This window comes from Danio rerio, chromosome 14 (assembly GCF_049306965.1).
Source record: "Danio rerio strain Tuebingen ecotype United States chromosome 14, GRCz12tu, whole genome shotgun sequence".
Lineage (NCBI taxonomy): Eukaryota > Metazoa > Chordata > Actinopteri > Cypriniformes > Danionidae > Danio > Danio rerio.
In genome coordinates, this window is record NC_133189.1 from 56,272,160 (window position 1) to 56,295,000 (window position 22,841).

General features: G+C 38.6%; 1 protein-coding gene across 2 annotated transcripts in view; it reads left to right on the forward strand.

Annotated features, from left to right (window-relative positions):
• The window catches only part of pdlim7 (PDZ and LIM domain 7), a 120,982-nt gene that overhangs the window by 93,399 nt on the left and 4,742 nt on the right, over window positions 1-22,841 (forward strand). Inside the window, exons 6-9 of one of the 2 annotated variants that reach the window (NM_200840.2) lie at window positions 11,280-11,347; window positions 11,861-12,098; window positions 14,747-14,927; window positions 15,159-15,279. In NM_200840.2, the coding sequence (NP_957134.2) occupies window positions 11,280-11,347; window positions 11,861-12,098; window positions 14,747-14,927; window positions 15,159-15,279 (608 nt within the window). 2 annotated transcript variants of the gene reach the window in all.

Sequence of the window (22,841 nt, forward strand, 5' to 3'; positions counted from 1 at the left end):
TAAAGTGTTTATTTTAACGGCACAAACCGGCACAAACCCAGCACAAACGAATGATACCAGTTTTGTGCGATTTGGAGGAAATGGGGTGGAGAGTGACGTCACGGCTCCCGAAATATTTTGCTTATATCTAAAAGAGGAGAACAGATACCGTGTTCGTTTTAACGGCACAAACCAGCACAAACCGAGCACAAACGACCTGTGCTGTTTTGAAGTCAATTGCGCAACATGGGGTGGAGAGTGACGTCACACGGTTAAAAAAATAATGCTTAATATCTCAGACCCCAAACCAGCACAAACGTTCGTTTTTGCGGCACAAATCAGCACAAACGTAGCACAAACGAATGGCATAGTTTTGGGGATTATTTGTTTTTATGGGGTGCCAACTTCACGGAGGTCTCCCGCCCTGCTCATAATTCTCTCTTCATATAGCCGTATGCCTATTACATATCCATAAAACACTGTGATATAACCAGGCTCAGATCGTATCACTTTCTCGATACAATCGATCCGCTCCAAAGTTTGTTTAAATGGAGCCGAGACCACCTCATTCAAGCGGTCTTGGAGCGATTGTTTTGGTGCGGATCCGAACACGATTGGTGGATTCACATATGCCAAATAAACCGCGCCAATTGGGCAAACGAGACAGGTTCCCAAACAAAAGTCTTGGTGTGAAAGCACCCTAACCGAGGCACTGGCTGTAAAGGCTCCCATGGAAAGTGGGCGGGGAGCAGCAGCTCATTTGCATTTAAAGAGGCCTGCATAAAAGCATGATTCTGCTCTTGTTCAGACTGTGCCGTTTACAGCATGCAATAATAAACGACTATTGTTGTGCAACACAGACTGCTATAGCATAATGCGATCTTTCTTCTTTCCCTTCTGTTGTGTGTCTCTTTGTATGTGTGTTTTTCTCTCCTAATGTCTGTCACGCACCCAACAACAGGGAAAAGTTCCTCACTGAGATTCAGAGTCCCCGCTATGCCAGGCTGAGAGACTGGCATCACGAGAGATCTGCCCGTGCCCTCAACATCAAGTCCTGAACAGCAAACTGACTGCCATTTCAGTCGATCTACACACAAAACGAAATCTCCGAAACACTGCGTGCCAGCTGAGGGTGAACAGCGAGCCCGGCTAAACAGGACAAACTAATGGGGACTGGGGGGGGGTTATGAAGCTAACCGAAAAAAAAAAGTAAAAAATACAAGTTAAAAAGAAAAAAAAAAATAACATGATGAGAAATGCAGGAAAAGTTGGGAAAAACCATGCAAAAGCGAGCCCTACTATCTATCTGTGTGACAGAGTGGTGTGATGTGGTTTCTACAAGCTGAAAGTTGTGTTGTTGTTGTTGTTGTTCTTTTTGTGGCTGTTCAGAGGTCGATCGCAGGAAGGTTTTCTTTTTGCTTCTATCTGATTGTTGTCCCTCTTGTGTCTTTCTCTCTTTATATTTCATGCTATTTTCCCCCTTCTGACTGTACTTTAGCTTAGTTCAGTGTTCTAATGTGATCTGATCGCTCTTCCTCTGGTTCTGTCTCCAATAAGATGAAGGAATCCGTTGACTCGTGTCTCTGAGTACATAAAACACTGTGAAACTCTCCTGCTGTCCTCCTTCATTTCCTTCAAACTCTGCATGCTCTAAACCAAAATATTAAAAAGTTTAAAGAATATTTACATTCTTTTGCCCCCAGAAAAATTTTAGCATATTGCATTAAAAGTGAGGTATGTAAGTTTTAGACTTTTCTAAAGCAGAAAAACACTGTAATATGTTTGCAGATATTCAGAAACATGCTCAGTAAACATTCTTGTTTATCTGAAAAACAATGCTGACGATATTCTGCTTTGAAAATGTGTGTTACATGCTGGAACGTCTGTCTTTGTTTTGGTTCATTTAATTGGCCCTGTGCCACTTTAGTCAATTATATTTAAACAGCATACAGGGCTCAACAATAAGGACTGCCCGGTGGCCCAGGGCCAGCGTGAAAGATGCTTGGGACAGTAGACAGGATAGATACTGGCCTGTAACGGTGAGCATGCTATTTTTTCGTAACATGGTAACAACAATTACAGCGAAAAGATGGCAACATCTAACTATGAGGCTAAAAGAAAACGTCAGTTTCAAAAGTCTTGGAAGCAGATAATTACATGGGTACAAAATTAAGAAACTGGAGAAAAAAAAAATAAAATAACAGTTTTGTCGGTTTGGCAAGCCATTTTTATAAAAATAATTTAGAATTGCACTAAAATACCAGCACATTTTTCATACTGCTCTTTCGTTTGCATAAAATCCAACTAATTCTGTTCATTATACATTTATTAACATTTTTAAAATGTTTAAATTCTAGATTCATAGACATTATTTTGCCACATTATTTAAAATACGTGGCTAAGAAATAGCTATATACTTTTTTTTTTTAGTGGGGCCAGTGAAAATTTTGTCAGGGCAAGTAAAAACCTCAACCACTGGCATAATTGGCCCAGTATAAAAAATCCTTAGCGTTGAAACCTGGCATATTTCATTTATTCAGTCAGGAAGTCTCTCAAAGTACACGTCCGTGACTGAAATGTGACCTCCGGTGGACAGTAGCAGACAGATGCAGATTCAGAGTTCCACATGAGGTGGCTATTAATTAGCAAATAATATAAATATTACTAGCGTAAACATTAGGTGAGCAGATTATATTGTAACCCTGTGTCCTAACAACATGCCACATGGTGGGATTTACAGTGATAAGCAATTTGGCTGTTTTGCACCAAACAAAACACTGAACATTACATAAATTTAAATACAGCCATTCAGAAGCACAGAATATGCACGGGTGGCATGAACTATGTTGCTGAATGAAAGTGAAACTGCCGAGCTGCAGTTAAAGTTGAAAAATTAAAAATGAAACACCCGAAATTACATGAAACTCTAGAGGAAACGTGGAAAGCGCGGTGATGCGATGACATTAATCAGTCTTTAACATGTAAAACGGGATCATAAACAGAACATTCAAAGTAACTCATGTAAACATTTTAATCATATTATTGTCTTATTCAGATTAAGGGCAATAAATAAACTCCTGATGTCCATGTAAACTAATATTTAGATTTTTTTCATTTGATTAGGTGTCACTTTAAAAATGCACACATTATAATGAAGGCATTCGACTGCTTTCCTAACTTTTTATGCTCATTTAAGACAAAATTAGTTGTGTTTGAAATAAAAACCCACCAAGATCGACATCTTTAAATGTTATTATTATTATTTATGTCTATATGTCTGTTTCAACACACACCCAAAAGCCAGACTTTAGCTTTCATTTACATCACACAGGATTAAATCACACTGAACTGAGCTAAACTGAACTGTACTGAACTTAAACACTAAAAACTGAACTACACCAGTTACTATGACCATTTATGTGAAGCTGCTTTGACACAATCTACATTGTAAAAGCGCTATACAAGTAAAGCTGAATTGAATTGAATTAAATTTCAAATGGCGTGTACAGAATCTGTTTGGGAAACGGCTTCTATTTTTTTACGGCGCGTCAGCTGACAGTCATGCACCATTATATGACTGTTTTGAGGATTGCATAGGAGGGGTGACGGCACCTGTAATGAAAAGGAAGGGAATCGCGCCATTTTTAAACTTATTTCAAAGTGTTTTTGTGCCTAAACAAAGCGAAAGCACAGAACAGACTCCCATTTAAGAGCAAGGGGGACCCCTGGTGGTTCGGTGGTATGGTTACGTATAGAGAGGCTCGACTCTTCAGAGAAAGACTGAAAATGCGGGAGAAATACGGGAAAACACCTTTACAGGATGATAGTGGGATAGAACTGTAAAATACAGGAGAGTCCCGGGAAAAAACGGGAGGGTTGACAGGTATGGTTTGGACTGTGGGGAAACCGGAGCACCTGGAAGTAACCCACGCCAACACGGGGAGAACATGCACACTCCACACTTTGTCGCTGCAAATCTGCACATAGAATGATTTCTGAAGAATCACACCCCAGTTTTTGGCATATGTTTGCATAGGCAACAATAGGTAAAATTATACATAATTAAATTTATTACGGTTAAAAACTGTACATGTTGTTTGATAAAAATAAATAGGAACTTAATATATAAATGCCTGACATTCTTGAAAATGCATTATTTCTGAGTTACCAGTATTAAACCATGGGAATTAATGAAATTTAATAAACTGCCTTTGCAATTCTAACCCTTTTATTGCACAAAACAGTCAAATATGTTTGTGTCTTGAATCTTAATGATCAAAAAGCTTAGTTTCCTTCCTAAAACCTATGCATTTATTAGTAACTGTTCTGTAAACATCATGAAAGGGCAGGTGTGTCAACATTTGTGTCATGGGCAGGGCCAGACACAATCTGTGGACGTTTTTTGCTATTTCTGCAGAGAATTTTGGAGTTTCAAAACTAAAACCTTAATATATAAAATAAAAAATAATAGCTTTTTAACTTTTATTTAAAGCTTAAAATGCAAATCCAATTAGATCCACTTTATTTGGTTAATAAAGCAACTTTGTCATATATCTACTAAAAGACAGAAAATAATACTGTACACACTGCATTGTTAGTGAGGCCAGCAGGGGGCGCCCAACCTGCAGCCTGTGTGGGTCCTAATGCCCCAGTATAGTGACGGGGACGCTATACTGCTCAGTGAGCGCCGTCTTTCGGATGAAATGTTAAACCGAGGTCCTGACTCTCTGTGGTCGTTAAAAATCCCAGGATGTCCTTCGAAAAAGAGTAGGGGTTTAACCCCAGCATCCTGGCCAAATCTGTCCACTAGCCTCTGTCCATCATGGCCTCCTAAACATCCCCATATTCAATTGGCTTCATCACTGTCTCCTCTCCACCAATCAGCTGGTGTGCGGTCTGGCGCAAAATGGCTGCCGTCGCGTCATCCAGGTGGATGCTGCACTCTGGTGGTGGATGAGGAGACCCCCCCCCCCCCCTGTGTAAAGCACTTTGAGTGCCCAGAAAAGCGCTATATTAATGTAAGGAATTATTATTATTATTATTATTATTATAAATCAGGTGAACATTTTCACATTAGTCAATAATATTACTAAAATTAAAAAAACTGAATAAATATAGATTTACACACATTTACTCAAGTAAATAAACAGAATAAATGATTAAAAAATCAGATTCTGGGAAGGCCTAGTCATGGGGTTTGTGTGTTGATGCTCGAGGCATTGCTTCACAAAAGCAAATAGTATTTAAAAAGTAAATGGAAAAATGATGCTTACAATTCTGTAGCCGTCTGGATGAAATTCAGTGCAGTGTAGGGTTGGGCATCTAAGCTATAATGCCGATCCGATACACATCTCGATACAAAGAATGCGATCCGATATATTAGCGATACATTTGTGACATATTGCGATGCAACACGATACGATTCACACCCATATCACGATACAATGCGATAATTCAGCACTAACTTATTAAATCAAGTTTATGAGATTATGTAAAAGAGGATGCTGTGCCATTGATTGAGTTTGATTATTTATAAACCAAGCAAAACCAAGACTTTTTTACAAACTAGCTTTTCTCTCAGAGCCAGAGTGTCAGTTTACAGTAGAGGGCCATTTTAGATCCTATAGCACATATTATTTAAGTATTTTCAAGATAAACAGAATGTATAAGTGCAATATATATTAAAAAATATATATATTTGCACTCTTTCAAAATAAAGGTTTACCATTGCACAACAAGAATTGTGATTTAACTTTTCAACTATGAAAACAAGTTTTACAAAGATATATTGTGCCACTGAATATTCAAAACTTAAGGTCTTGAACTAGCAGTGTTATGCTGCTTTGAAACATCACTGTCACTGTAAACAACAGGCTAATAAAAATATAACAAACCAGCAATCTTCTTGCTGTGAGGTGGTCAAACTACCCACTGTGCCACCGTGACACCCATTATTTTTATCATTATTAATATTAATATTATTATTATTATAATTAAATAAAAATTAACAGGAGGAGGTGTTTAAAACCTTCGTTCTCCGTGACACTAGGCTGAATATCTTTGCAGATGAACAATGCAATAGCATTCGTTATTGGCGTAGAGCGCACAAAACTGTTGCGCACGGAAAAAAAAACTTGCAATGCTTTTCTCACCACTTTTGGAGCTGGTTGAAGCAGTGCGAAAGCCGGGGATGCAGGAACACTGGAAGATGCTTTCACAACAACACCGTGGCGCCGCTTCAAGTGAGATATCAGATTAGTCGTACTGCCCGCGTATTTTACAGATGCGCGGCACATTTTGCAAATTGCATCTGTACTGTCATGTCGTCCATCCTTAAATCCATAATTGTTGCCATACTTTATATTTAGAACTCAGTGGGGAATAAAATGTTTGTTTTGCTTCTCGCGCTTTCTGAGGGCGCACCACTAGCTTCATCCGCACACCTGATACACTGAGTTGTAGTGTAAGTGTACACATCCGCAAATCCATTGCTAAGGCTTACTTTATGTAGGTCGATTAAATTATGCGCCAAAAACAGGTTGACAACACTTGCTAATAAATAAAAAATACATTCTATATTAAAAATATAAGCTGTCTCTCTTCAAAAACCGATGCATCTCGCAAAAACCTATGCATCTCGATTTGCTTCCAAAATTTCATTCATCCTCTGCTGCTCTACCGATGCACTCGCATCGTGCACGCGCATGACCGCGTATCGATACATATCGGTTAATCTTCCCATCCCTAGTGCAGTGCATTCTGGGATTGACAGTTTTATCCTTTGATTTTGGCCAAAACAAGGTGAGAAATGTGTAGTTTTGTTGCTCTCTGCTTTGAAGATGACTCCTGTTGTGATCATGCCTAGGAATACAGCCTAAGTGGGCAGCTAACTAGGGTTTGGAACTGAGATATACAAAGATTTGTGCAAACAACAGATGAATTAGCCGTTGTTTGGAACAAGTTTGTGTTGATTCTTATTCCCTCTGAATCTTCAGCTCGAGATTTAATCATTCGTTATCTCGCTTTTCTCCAACTGTTGTCATTTTTATAAGTGAATTTGGCAAAGGAGACACAGCAGACTTGTTTGGCTGAGTGTGTGTGTGTGTGTGTGTGTGTGTGTGTGTGTGTGTGTGTGTGTGTGTGTGTGTGTGTGTGTGTGTGTGTGTGTGTGTGTGTGTGTGTGTGTGTGTGTGTGTGTGTGTGTGTGTGGATGAATCATCTGTTTATGCTTGGGGAAATTCACTATATGAGTTCATTTGAGAACCATCAAACATGATGAATGACACACACACACTCAGATAGACACAATCACACACACAAACCTGCATGCTCACATCTGGAAAGCACATGCGTGTGTTATTCCTGCGTGATCATGTATTTATGATGAAGTGCAGGATCTGGATATGTTTATTCATTTCATTCAGATGATGTATGAAGTAATGCTCATAAATGCCACAACGGGGGAACATGTAATCTAAAACCACGCAGGCTTCATCAGTATAGCTTCCAGGAGGGCCCTGAGATGATTTAAGATGAGAGAAAACAAGCATTTAAAATAAGCCAAAACAATGTGCAAGTAATACTGACATTAGTCAATGTCATACAGCTATGGAAGGTTTTAAGACCACTTAGATTCTCGGTGTTCTCAGAATGATTTACTCACACATGCGCATATACAAATAATACATAAACGCATATCTGCACATCTAATAAATCCACAGTGCTCTTTTGATTCTGTCTTGTCCCACTGAATTTAATTCCTTCTCTCGGTCTCTCTCAATTCAATTTAATAATTGCTTTATTTGCATGACAAATGTTACTGTATTGTCAACATTTATAAAGTTAACACAGTAAAAAGTAGTTGCAAATGAATGGATGAGTAAATAAATAAATAAATAAAAACTATTCAAATTAAAAATAAGAATAAACCAGAATAAAATGTACATTTAACTATCGAAGTTTTAGGGTAAAGCAGTAATAATAAATAATAATAATCAGTATTCAATTCATCTTTATTTCTCAAGCACTTTAAAAATTTACATTTAGTCATTTAGCAGAAGCTTTTATCCAAAGTGACTTACAAATGAGGACAAGGAAGCAATTTACACAACTATAAGAGCAACAATGAATAAGTGCTGTAGGCAAGTTTCAGGTGTGTAAAGTGTAAGAAGCAAAACATTAGTGATTTATTTATTTATTTTTTTATTAGTACAGTTAGCGGTGGACCAAGAGAGGCAATTGCAGATTAGGAAGGAGAGTGGAGACTGTAGATTGTGTCAAAGCAGCTCAACCAGGCCCGGCCCTAACCAATTTGGCGCCCTAGGCAAGATTTCAGGTGGCGCCCCGTCACATCGCAGTAAATTCCACTGCTAGTGTAGTCATATGAAACTAAACAGCTTTTTGATCGACTACTACAAGCTGGGAAAACGTCAGAAAATATGCCAATGCTATTAATGTTATCGCTGAATAGATCTAATATTTACACATTTGCTTGAGGAAGGAATGATGGGGTAGTTACATTACTATTACTATTTTCCATAACATCTATGCCCTTCCATAACATTAGCTGACGTTAAAACTAACAGATAGCACTATAGCTATTTATTGATTAGCAATCTGTCAATGTTGGTATGTAAAAAATATGGGACAACAAATAGCTTCAAATGATAGAATACATAGCAAACATTAGAAAATATTGACAATAAAATAAAAGCTTTAGCCTATTAAAATCAATGGCCTATATAGAAATTAAATAAAGCTATAAAATCTATTTCACTTTTAATTGTATTTGCATATTGATTAAAGTTACTAGTTATTTAGTGAAGAGCAGCAGATGACCTCCCATTGTGTTTTGTTTGATAACAGAGGTGTTCATGTAAGAATGCACAGATCTATATGAATGAATGAAGCATTCGAGTACTTTAGTAACTGTTTGTGCTCATTTAAGAGAAAATGAGTTGTTTAAAATAAAACAAAAAATAAATTAAAAAAAACAAAACAAAAAAAAAAAGCTCTTTTCCGACGGTCCCTTATTGAGAGCTCCACTCCGCGCGAGCTCTCCCGGCCCTGTGCTCATCACAGAAGTTCTAGTAGATTGAAACTATGTCAGTCCCGTTTTCAGTGTTGAAGTTCAGTGTGGTTTAATATTCACTGCTGAAAGTCCAAACACTGAAGAACAAATCCATTTATGCGCAGCTCCACAAGTCCCAAACCAAGCAAGCCAGTGGTGACTGAGGAGGAAATAACCTTTAGAGAAAGCAGGCTCAAGTGGACATGACCATTTCTCCCCTGGCCAAACGTCCTGTGTAGAGCTGCAGTTTAGGCGCTGGAGAATGCTGGAGAACGCTGGACGTCCATCATGGAGAAAATAGTGGTTATATCAACAAACATGGAAAGCATATCTGCAGCATTTATCTCTCTCTGTGTATGTATATATATATATATATATATATATATATATATATATATATATATATATATTTAAAAAACATTTAAAAATTATTATTTGGTAAATCAAGTCTTACTAAAGTCATGCAAATTATTATTATTTTTCATTTTTATTATTTATTTATCTGATAAAGTTTAAAACTAGACTGAGTACAACTGTCTAAATATGTGATTTATTATAAACTATTTAAAAGCCTGAAAAAAAGGTTAAAATAAAATGTTTTAGCAGCTTTTTTTATTGTGTATATAATTGCAAGCATGGCAACACAGTGGCGCAGTAGGAAGTGCTGTTGCCTCACAGGAAGAGGGTCGCTGGTTCGAGCCTCGGCTGGGTCAGCTGGCGTTTCTGTGTGGAGTTTGCATGTTCTCCTTGAATTCGCGTGGGTTTCCTCCGGGTGCTCTGGTTTCTCCCACAGTCCAAACACATGTGGTACAGGTGAAATGGGTAGGCTAAATTGTCCCTAGTGTATGATTTTTGTATGGATGTTTCCCAGAGATTGGTTGCAGTTGGATGCGCATCCGCTGAGTAAAACACATGCTGAACAAGTTGGCGGTTCATTCCGCTGTGGCGAGCTCAGATTAATAAATGGACTAAGCCGGAGAGAAAATGAATGAATGAATGCATTGTAAGCATTGGAGAAATGAAGATTTCATCTCTGCACATTATTCAGGGCTGTAGTTTAAGTCCGGGGTAAGAATGGCAGGAGATGTGTAATAGTCGTGTAACCGGATCACAAATATCACGGTGCAGATCACATTTTGGTTTTTAAGTCACAGATCGGACCATTTTTCAGATCATTCAAAAAGGGGAGGAGACAAATGTCATTTGCTTTTCATTTTATTACAGAAACAGCACTGCAAGACGCTTTTGGTTTTAGCAAACAAAACTTATGAGCTGTAATTTTATTAGAAATAAAATCAAAAAATAATCAGCTGAATGAAAATAAACTTTAAAATATTCAGTACTGTGAAAAACTGATACTAATACTACTGTTGCTGATAACGCTAAATGCAGAAATCTAACATTATCTATCATAGGTCAATCATGACCTCTCTGGACATGAGTTTAAATCAGGAACCGATCACTCACTTTTTTAATTGTCTAATCATCTTGTTTATTCCCGCCCCTTTTCGGAGCACTGTAGGACAGAATTTCGCATGCACAAACTCGAGTGACCGCAGCATTATTCAGTGGTATGGTTTTGATGGCTATTGGTTAAATAATGTAATTGCTGCCCACAACTTTCATTTCGTTAAATGCATATGTTAGTGATTTCATCCATCAGTGGTTTTATCTAAGCTATAAACTGTTCTCCCAGTACTTCTGTGTTATTTTACTGTTCATAACTTTCTCCAAAGACTAAAGACTGAATCTCTTTCTTGATTTTTGCGTTTTCAGATTTGAGTGCGGCGATTGGAAGGATTAATAAACATGCAAATCACAAATCATTTATAATGTTTGTTGCGTGGGTGTTGAGATCCTGATCTTTCAATGATTAATCGTGCAGCTTACCCTGAATTCATTAATGCAGGCTAAACAAATAGTGAAAGAAAAAAACTTTAATGAAACCCACCACATCCCCAATAACCCACCACAACTTCTTCCGTCATCATTATATTTTGCAGGTAACCCTAAATGTTTTTATACATGTGAATTGAATGACTCGAGAGGCGATCACTCTGCAATCGTTACAAATGTAGGAGTAATCTACTAGTAAAAAATGTGTTAATCCATGGGCCACGTATGTACCGAATCGTGGGTTGTGATCTGTATTCCGTTACACTCCTAATGGGTGATATATTAACAGTATAACGGTAGCAGTTTCATCATTGCATGTGTTTTATCTTTACAGTCATGGAGTTGCTCCCTGTCCTGTTACTGTCAAATCCAAACCAGCGGACAAACATGATGCAGTTCAAGGTAAGAGCATCCACACACACACACACACACACACACCTACACACACACTCTTATTTTTGTCTTAGGACAATTTTGAAAAGCTTTTTTGATCCACTTTGAATGTTGTCTACCGTAGTGCTCTATATCAGTATTTTCCCAAGCCTGTTCCTGAAGGCACATCAACAGACACATTTTCAACCTCTTCCTAATCAAACACACCTGAATTAACTCAGAACTCCAAAACTCTGTTGGTACTGTTGGAGTGCATTCAGGAACATGATTGGGAAACACTGATCTATATAGAGCATCGGTGTCCACACTCAGTCCTGGAGGGCCACTGTCCTGGAGAGTTTAGCTCCAACCCTAATCAAACACACCTGAACCAGCTATACTAGAAGATCTCCAGGCAGGTGTGTTGAAGCAAGTTAGAGCTAAAGTCAGCAGGACACCGGACCTCCAGGACCGACTTTGGACACCCCTGATATAGAGTGTATTGAGTGTTGTTAGAGCCAGCTGTTGTGTGTGTTTGTGCAGCTCCAGCTAAAGCACCGGTGAGTTCTGGTCCGGCGTGTCGGCCCCCGTGGGTGACGGACCCCGGGTTTGCAGATCGATATCATCCAGATAAGAGCAGCACAGTGGTGACGCAGCACACGCAGCCGCTGCAGCCCACTCCCATGCAGAACCGCAGCTCCATCCTGCAGGCGGCGCAGCAGAGCCCGGCCCACAGCAGCGCCGCAACACCACTGTGTGCAGCCTGCAGCAAGATCATCAGGTGCGCATCACTGGGCTTACAGTGATTACAGTAGTGTCAGGGCTTACAGTGGAGGATGGGCATACAGTAGTGCCAGTGTTTACAGTAGAGGCAGTATTTACAGTAGAGGATGGGAATACAGCAGTGTCAGTCTTTACAGTAGAGGATGGGAATACAGTAGAGGCAGTGTTTACAGTAGAGGATGGGCATACAGTAGTGCCAGTGTTTACAGTAGAGGCAGTGTTTACAGTAGAGGATGGGCATACAGCAGTGTCAGTCTTTACAGTAGAGGATGGGAATACAGTAGAGGCAGTGTTTACAGTAGAGGATGGGCATACAGTAGTGTCAGTGTTTACAGTAGAGGATGGGTTTACAGTAGAGGCAGGGTTTACAGTAGAGGATGGGCATACAGTAGTGTCAGTGTTTACAGTAGAGTTAGTGTTTACAGTAGTGCCCGTGTTTACAGTAGAGGATGGGCATACAGTAGTGTCAGTGTTTACAGTAGAGTTAGTGTTTACAGTAGAGTTAGTGTTTACAGTAGAGGGGCATACAGTAGTGTCAGTGTTTACAGTAGAGGATGGGTTTATAGTAGAGGCAGGGTTTACAGTAGAGGATGGGCATACAGTAGAGTTAGTGTTTACAGTAGAGTTAGTGTTTACAGTAGAGGATGGGCATACAGTAGAGTTAGTGTTTACAGTAGAGTTAGTGTTTACAGTAGAGGATGGGCATACAGTAGAGTTAGTGTTTACAGTAGAGTTAGTGTTTACAGTAGAGGATGGGCATACAGTAGAGTTAGTGTTTACAGTAGAGTTAGTGTTTACAGTAGAGGATGGGCATACAGTAGAGTTAGTGTTTACAGTAGAGTTAGTGTTTACAGTAGAGGATGGGCATACAGTAGAGTTAGTGTTTACAGTAGAGTTAGTGTTTACAGTAGAGGATGGGCATACAGTAGTGTCAGTGTTTACAGCAGAGGCCGTGTTTACAGTAGAGGGGCATACAGTAGTGTCAGAGTTTACAGTAGAGGATGGGTTTATAGTAGAGGCAGGGTTTACAGTAGAGGATGGGCATACAGTAGTGTCAGTGTTTACAGTAGAGTTAGTGTTTACAGTAGAGTTAGTGTTTACAGTAGAGGATGGGCATACAGTAGTGTCAGTTTACAGCAGAGGCAGTGTTTACAGTAGAGGGGCATACAGTAGAGTTAGTGTTTACAGTAGAGGGGCATACAGTAGAGTTAGTGTTTACAGTAGAGGGGCATACAGTAGAGTTAGTGTTTACAGTAGAGGGGCATACAGTAGAGTTAGTGTTTACAGTATTGTCAGTGTTTACAGTAGAGTTAGTGTTTACAGTAGAGGATGGGCATACAGTAGAGTTAGTGTTTACAGTAGTGTCAGTGTTTACAGTAGAGGCAGTGTTTACAGTATTGTCAGTGTTTACAGTAGAGTTAGTGTTTACAGTAGAGGATGGGCATACAGTAGAGTTAGTGTTTACAGTAGTGTCAGTGTTTACAGTAGAGGATGGGTTTATAGTAGAGGCAGTGTTTGCAGTAGAAGGGCATACAGTAGTGTCAGTGTTTACAGCAGAGGCAGTGTTTACAGTAGAGGGGCATACAGTAGAGTTAGTGTTTACAGTAGAGGATGGGTTTATAGTAGAGGTCGGTTTACCGTAGAGCTAATAGATAAATTGTTGCAAATTAAAATTGTAAGTATTTTTTATTTACCATTTTTCCTTCATTCTTTTCGTCTTCCTTTTTTTCTCTTTCCTCCCTAACTTGTCCTTCCCTAATTAGTTTCTTTTCTACCTTCCTTTTACTTCTACTTACTGTACATTGCTTCCCTTCTTCCTCCTTACATTATCCTTCCTCCCTCCCTTCCTTTCTTTATACCTGCCTATGCTCTAAATAAAGCAGCCATAATCATTTTTGTGCTACCATCAAACAATATGATGTTTTTTAAATGTGAGAATTGATATCACTTACTAATTCATTAATCACTCACTTGACTTGCGCCACCTACTGGTGGTTTTAGTGTCCTTTTTTATGCCTTACACTCAGCAAAAAAATAATTATTGTTTAACAAAATATTGTTTAATTATGGCTATCCCCAACAATATTGATATACAGTATAAATTGTCAGTATGACACAGCACTATAATGCGCATGTCTGCAAGAAAGACCTGAATAAATCTGAATTCAATGCTATTATGTGACACAGCTGTGATTTAATGTATTTTAATTATCCCTAACTATTGTCCCTTATTTAGTGCATTTTTGCTGCATTTTTAAACTGTGTTTGATGGTAGAAAGTGCTGTATTTTTGCTTTGTTTGCTATTATTTTTGCCCCAAACCGCTTTCTAAATTAGCAGTTAAAATCCCAAAGCTGCTGCTGGCAGCCTAAAATACCTGCAAATCAATGAAGACTATTCGCTAAATGTCATTACTTACAAAAAATGGTGAGGGAAAAAGGTTGTGTCCAACTTTGTAAGGCAGCAATATTTCTTGAAATCCGGCGAGCACAGAAATAGCGGCGTGTCCTTGGGCTCTCTGCCGTGGAGAATCAATACAGAATGGAGCCGGTTCCTGCGCCTGACCTACTATTTCCATTCCAGTGGCTTTTGCACACTGAGCACTTCTGATCGCTGAAGTCTTTTGTGTTGCTGCTGTGTGTTTTAGGGGACGGTACGTGGTGGCGCTGGGCCGCTCCTGGCACCCGGAGGAGTTCATGTGCTGCCAGTGTAAAAGACTGCTGGACGAGGGCGGATTCTTTGAGGAGAAAGGCTCCATTTACTGCTCCAAGTGTTACGACAACCGATATTCACCCAACTGTGCCAAATGCAAGAAGATCATCACCGGGGTGAGCAAATGTGCTTCTGTAAACACACACTGAGGATGCATGAGGAGAACATCAAGGAGAAGTGATGCTGGAAAATCACAGCAGTAAATAATATTGGGGATTTGTTATAATATAATATAAGGGCAGCATGGTGGCTCAGTGGTTAGCACTGTCACCTTACAGCAAAAAGGTTGCTGGTTCGAGCCCCAGCTGGAATACATTGTCTCTCTCTCTCTTTCTCGCACTCCACAGGAGATCATGCATGCCCTGAAGATGACCTATCATGTGCAGTGTTTCCTCTGCGCCGCCTGCAAGCTGCCCATCAGGAATCAGGCCTTCTACATGGAGGAGGGAGAGCCGTACTGCGAGCGCGGTGAGACACTCGCACACACACGGCTGGCCGCACATTGTATCGACAGCCCTCGCCGCGTTTAATCATTCAGATACTGCCTGCCACTTCACTTCAGATCCTGTGCATTGATCTCCTTTGCGCTTGACTATTTGCTCTTAATACAGTATTAGCAGAACGGCCACTAGTGCTCACTGACACCAGGAATATTGCCGTTCTGAAGGCTTTTCATTTATTCAAATCAGACTTTAGTCACACGAGTGCACAGCTGAAGGGTCAGCATGTACTCAAGACACTTTTTAAACTTTTTTTTAAGACTTATAATGCAACAGAATCAGTGCATGCTTGATTTAAACATTTTCTTTTCTTTTCTTTTTTTTTGTGTGTTTCCTCCTTTTTCTTCTCCTTCTTTTTTAATTTTTCCTTATTTAATTCCAATGTACTGTTTTGTTTATTTTAGGTTGTTTTTTTTATTTATTTATTTAATGTTGTTGCTGTTATTATTATTATTATTATTATTTTTATTTGCATTATGTTATTAGTTGTTTTATTTAGGTATTTTTGTCCCCATTCATTTAAATTTAATGTACTTTTTTAGGTTGTTTGTTTTTTCAATGAATTTGTTTTTATTTATTTATTGTTATCTTTCTTATTTTATTCTTATTTTTTGTATTAATTTATGTTATTTTCCCTTTTTCATTATTTAAATTAAATGTACTTTGTTTTTTAGGTTGTTTGTTTTTTTAAAACGTATTTGTTGTTAATTTCTTTTTATATATTTTGTGTGTTTTATTTATATATTTGTTTTTTTTTAAGCTTTTCCCCCTTTTTCCTTGTTCGTTTAAATTTTATTTGCTTTTTAGTTTTTTGGGTTGTTTTTTTATTTATTTATATAATGTTGTTATTATTATTATTTTTTGTATTATATTTTTATTTTATTTTTAAGTATTAATTTAAATTTAGTTTATTGTTTTTAGTTCTTTTTCAGTTTTGTTATTATATTTGTATTATATTATTATTATTTTTTTATTTTATTTAAAGCAGGAATTTATATACTGGACATTATTTCTGTTCAGTGACAAGACGTTTGTCTAAGCCAAGTCAGACCTTACTGTCCTAATGAATTAATAAAAAATCAGTGCATGATCATATTGTTTTGTGGTAAAATAAGTGTAATCTAGAGGCCTTTACCTTTCATATAAGACACCTCTAATGCCAAATGATCAACTAGAAGTCTAAATATCAGAAGTTAAATATCAGAGTGTTTTTCCTGCTATTGTTGCAACAATGAGATGCGAGGCGCAGATCAGATTAACACAATTTTTCCATGTTAATTTTCACTCATTCATTTTGTTTCCTGAGTGATGAAAAGTTGCTCAATTCAGCCTGCGTCTTTTTTTTTTTCTTTTAGTTTGTGTAGTGCAGTTAATCACATTGTTGGGCCCTAATCTTACACAAACAGACATTAAGCTATCTGAAGGCCTTTATTATGTAAATAGACTGGCGCAGCAGCAGCTTTGAGGTGTGTGGTTGTGTGTGTGTGTGTGTGTGTGTGTGTGTGTGTGTGTGTGTGTGTGTGTGTGTGTGTATGTATGTGTGTGTGTGTGTGTGTGTGTGTGTGTGTGTGTGTGTGTGTGTGTGTGTGTGTGTGTGTGTGTGTGTGTGTGTGTGTGTGTGTGTGTGTGTGTGTGTGTGTCGTTTCGGCAACACACAGGGATTGTGCTGTAAACACTTACCTTGTGGACGGCACATTAAACCTCTGCTTTTAAGTTGTTTTTTAATGCTAAAAGTGGGCCGATCCGTGAGGAATCTGGAGCAGTGTGTGTGTGTGTGTTATCTCATACTGTGCATGTGAACGCTGAATCACTGTAATCCCTTTGCTTTTCCTTTTCGATAACACATTTCTTCTTCCATTTTGTCTCGTTTTTTTCTGACCAAGCACTTTTTCTCACTACTATACTTATTTTTTAAGTGTCTGTAGTTTATCTGTGTGTTTTAATATTTGGCAAGTTTACTTTGACTACATTTCAAAACAAATTATTATATTTTTTATAATTCCACTACATTTGCTAAAAGAAGACGAGTCAAAAGTGAAGGAAAAGTGTAGAAATCTTCACCTGCTTTGATTCATGAGCTGTATACTGTATTCATATTCTCTACAGGATCAGGGCCGGATTAACCAATGGGCCTTATGGGCACAGGCCCAGGGGCCCGTGCGCACCAGGGGCCCCTGCGAGGGGGGAGAAAAAAAGACAATTTCGGAGTGTCTTTTTAGGCTAATTGCAAATAGCGCATCTAGCTATTCAGGGTTTACGCCCATCGATGCCTGATTGATAGAGACAAGATGAGTAAAGAGCAGTGAAATAATGTAGCCGCAGTGGCGCACCTTATAAGGCACACGGTATCATCTTTTGACGCGATTAATAATAACATCGGTTCGAATCCACCATCAGTTGACCTCGTGCTACTTTTTTTTCTCCCCATTACATATCAGATTGGAAATATATTTATTTTTAACAGGAAAGAAACATTTTTTAAAAATAATGCAAATGTGATATAAAGTCACAAGTGTCTCGTGGGTATTTAATAATGTTTAGCCTTATTATAGGCGCCTGCCGCGCCTCCCTCTCTTCAAAAACTCTATTGCTCAGACAACTGTATTTCCTCTGAGCAAAAAAATCGCGATCACATAGTAATATTATTATTATATTTAAACTGCCTTTCTTTCTTTAACTAAACAGAATGCTGTAATTGGTCAAGTGCGGAAACGTCAGTTTTGTAATAACCCACACTAAACTGAGCGGACTTTAGTGTAACGTTATACCTGTCATAGATCAAAAATGAGTGGACACGTGGATTTAGCAAACGCGAGAGAAAGAGGAGAGGAGGCATCTTTATTGAGGCATTTTCCATACACACCTTCTTTAAACAGACCCGTGATCAGGAGAATGAGGGTACAGAAGAAGACGTTATGGTAACTTTAAATGATGAGTAGCTAGCATTAACCAGGCGGAGGAGGCTAACGGCAGCCCAGCGCGGACTGGATTCATCGTGTGAGAGACAGACAGAAAGGGAGAGAGAGAGAGAGAGAGAGAGAGAAAGGCCCAGAAGAGGAGAGAGACGGGAGAGAAGAGGTATAGTGTGTGTGATTTCGGATACTTTTAGGTTTATAATCAAGTCTTCATCACGAGAAGAGTAGAGAAAATACAGGGAGAGGAGAGAGAGAGTAAATCAGTGTTTGTATTATGAAAGACTCAGATTCATAGAACTGGATTGGAGAAGCATTGTGTGTTATATGCCATGGCAATAATATGCTTTATAAGTTTGTAAAAGCAATACACTAAAATACCCTTAAAAAAAAAAAAAAAAAAAAAAAAAAAAAAAAAAATATATATATATATATATATATATATATATATATATATATATATATATATATATATATGTAGTTTTATTAGTATTTTTATTTAATGCTTTGAAAAATAATTTAAATCTTTGCAGACTATAAATCCATATGTACTATATATCATTTATTTAAATATGTGGGCAACAAATTATAGATTCATTTTATTTAAAAATTATTATATTATTCTTATGTTTTAAATTCAACTATAGGGGTGCGGCCAGGTAGGGGGCCTTACAAGATAATGTGCCCAGGGGCCCCTGATTTCTTAATCCGGGCCTGTACAGGATGCTTTATAATAATTTATTTGTCCTTTAGTCATTACAAAAGACAAAACGGAGCTAAAGGTGTGGAGTTTGCATGTTCTCCCCGTGCTGGCGTGGGTTTCCTCCGGGTGCTCCGGTTTTCCCCCACAGTCCAAACACATGCGCTATAGGAGAACTGAATAAACTAAAGTGGCTGTAGTTTATGGATGTATGTGTGTGTAAGAGAGAATGAGTGTGTATGGGTGTTTCCCAGTGCTGGGTTGCAGCTGGAGGGGTGTCCGCTGTGTAAAACATTTATTTATTCATTTTCTTTTTGGCTTGGTCTCTTTATTAATCCGGGGTCGCCGCTGTGTAAAACATATGCTGGATTAGTTGGTGGTTCATTCCGCTGTGGTGACCCCTGATTAATAAAGGGACTAATCCAGGGGTGTCTAAACTCGGTCCTGGAGGGCCGGTGTCCTGCATAGTTTAGCTCCAACTTGCTTCAACACACCTCCCTGGAAGTTTCTAGTAAACCTAAAAAGAGCTTGATCAGCTGGTTCAGGTGTGTTTAACTGAGGTTGGAATTAAATATGCAGGACATCCCTGGACTAAGCCAAAGGAAAATGAATGAAAACCAAAGCTAATCCAAAAAAAAAAAAAAAAAAAAAAAAAAAACTGAAGACAGTCTAAAAATGACTACACCCAAATGAATATGTTGGGGAAAATATTAAATAATATTTTAATCCACAGGAAAAATCAAGAGAAACATAAAAAATACTAAGTTTAATTGAAATATTTTTGTAGTTTGTGTTTATTTTGTGTAATAACTCGTTTGAATGACCTGTCTTTCTGTTCAGTGACCAAACTCTTATTTTAATAGTTATAATGAATATATATTATATACATTTAACAAAACAGTTCTGTTTAAATACATCAGTGATTGTCTTTATTCACCTGAGAAATGGATAAACATTCAATTTCACAAGGAGGAGTACTCAATCATGCATATATCAGGGTGTCCGTGTGGCATGTTGTTAGATTGTCGAGAGACAGGGTAGTTTTACCCTACTGATGTGCTTCATTGTTGCACTAGTAATCCCGCTCCGTATGAGACGAACCACGGGTTTAGACATTTGGTTTGTGCGCTTGGCTGAGGAGCCACTGGCGCAAAGCCACCATCTGCGGGATTATGACTGAACGCCTATAAGGGAGAATCCTGCCTAAAGGCGACGATACCGCAGCGCCGTCAAACCTCCGATGGGCAGCCCAGGGTAGCCAGCCCCAGCACGGAGCGCCACCTGTGACTGGAAACAGGGATGTGACTGGAACAAGCGCCCCACTTGTTTGTGGGGAACCTGGTACTTAAATGACTTGTAGACGACAAGATTAAAAACCTTTAAGGAAAGTCTTAGTGTAAAATTTCAAGAACATTCGTATTAATTTCAGACCTTAAAGTCATAAATCTGCTGAAATATCGACTTGTAGATATTAAATAATTTTAAACGGGACTTAATTTTCCAATGTGCATGTAAAGCTACCCAGTCAGGCCAACACCTGTGTACAGTTTACAGTCACCAACAATACATCTCAACAGAACTATTAACAAAACTCATTCATCCATTCATTTTCGGCTTAGTCCCTTTATTTATCTGGGGTCACCACAGCGGAATGAACTGCCAACTTATCCAGCATATATTGTATGCAGCGGATGCCCTTCCTGCTGCAACCCATCACTGGAAAACATCCATACACACTCTTTGACAAACTCATACACTACGGCCAGTTTAGTTCATCGATTCCCCTATAGCACATGTGTTTAGACTGTGTGTGAAAGCGGAGCACCCGGAGGAAACCCACACCAACACGGGGAGAACATGCAAACACAGAAATGCCATCTGACCCAGCCGGGGCTCAAATCAGCGACCTTCTTGCTGTGAGGCGATTGTGCTACCCACTGTGCTCTATTTAATAATATGGTTCCTCACAATAACATGTGTGTGTGTTCTCCATGTATTTATAGACCATATGTGATGAGGACACTGACCTGGACAGTCTGTTGTACATATAGTTCATCATTGTTTTTAAAGCTTGTCAAATAAAAGTTGTGTATGTATGGTTTGCATGTTTTCAAAGTCAAAGTCAAAGTCAGCTTTATTGTCAATTCAGCCACATGTACAAGACATACAGAGAATCGAAATTGCGTTACTCTCAGACCCAAGGTGCTTAACATTAATATAATATATATATATAAAAAATAGTAGAGTTTAAGAAAAAAAGAAAATTTAGAAAATTTACAGTATATACATTGCACATAAATGTGGTCTAAGAAATATACATATGTAATAAAAAAATTGTAAACAATACAGTGACATTAAGGGCATATAGCAATGAGTGCAAAGTAAACCAGGGTTGTGCAGATAAAAACAGTATAGTGCAAAAAGAACTTGTAAACATGATAATTGTGATAAAGTGACAGTGACATATTGGGAGGTAGTATATGTGTCTGCATAAAGTGACCAGTGCAGATGAGTGTGTGTGTGTGTGTGTGTGTGTGTGTATGTGTGTGTGTGTGTGTGTGTGTGTGTGTGTGTCAGAGTCCAGAGGTGTGTGTGTGTGTGTGTGTGTGTGTGTGTGTCAGAGTCCAGAGGTGCGAGGGGTTTTGACACGAGGGGTTTTGACGCACCATTTAAGTATTATTCAAGTAATTAAGACATTTATAATGGGACAAGAAAAAAATCCTCACTGTTTAGTCATGTATAAGTGTCTGGAATTTAATTCGTAATTGTCTTAAAGTTTTTTGGCTTGGTGAAACCTGCAGAAATCCAAGTATATAATATTACATGAACTATTTAGGAGCAATGCTTGTGTCATAATTCAGCATTGAATTAGCTGACACTCAAACCAGTGATCTTCTTTACATTTACATTTAGTCATTTAGCAGGAGCTTTTATCCAAAGCGACTTACAAATGAGGACAAGGAAGCAACTTACACAACTATATGAGCAACAATGAATAAGTGCTGTAGGCAAGTTTCAGGTGTGTAAAGTCTAAGAAGCAAAACATTAGTAATTTTTTTTATTGTAGTACAGTTAGCAGTGGAGCCAGAGAGGCAATTGCAGATTAGGAAGGAAAGTGGAGATTAAATAGTTGAGTTTTTAGTGGTTTCTTGAAGACAGCGAGTGACTCTGCTGTTCTGATGCAGTTAGGCAGTTCATTCCACCAACTGGGCAGATTGAATGCGAGAGTTCGGGAAAGCATTTTCTTCCCTCTTTGGGATGGAACCACGAGGCGACGTTCATTCACAGAACGCAAGTTTCTGGAGGGCACATACATCTGCAGAAGTGAGAGCAGATAAGAAGGAGCAAAGCCAGAAGTCGCTTTGTAGGCAAACATCAGAGCTTTGAATTTGATGCGAGCAGCAACTGGCAGCCAGTGCAAACGAATAAGCAGCAGAGTGACATTTTCATTTACATGTAGTCATTTAGCAGACGCTTTTATCCAAAGTGACTTACAAATGAGGACAAGGAAGCAATTTACACAACCATAAGAGCAACAATGAATAAGTGCTGTAGGCAAGTTTCAGGTCTGTAAAGTCTAAGAAGGAAAGTATTAGTACATTTTTTTTTTTGGGTACAGTTAGTGGTATATCCAGAGAGGCAATTGCAGATTATAAAGTGAAGTGGAGACTAAATAGTTGAGTTTTTAGTCGTTTCTTGAAGACAGCGAGTGACTCTGCCGTTCTGATGCAGTTAGGGAGTTCATTCCACCAGCTGGGCAGATTGATCACGAGCGTTCGGGAAAGCATTTTCTTCCCTCTTTAGGATGGAACCTACGAGGCGACGTTCATTCACAGAACGCAAGTTTCTGGAGGGCACATACATCTGCAGAAGTGAGAGCAGATAAGAAGGAGCAAAGCCAGAAGTCACTTTGTTGGC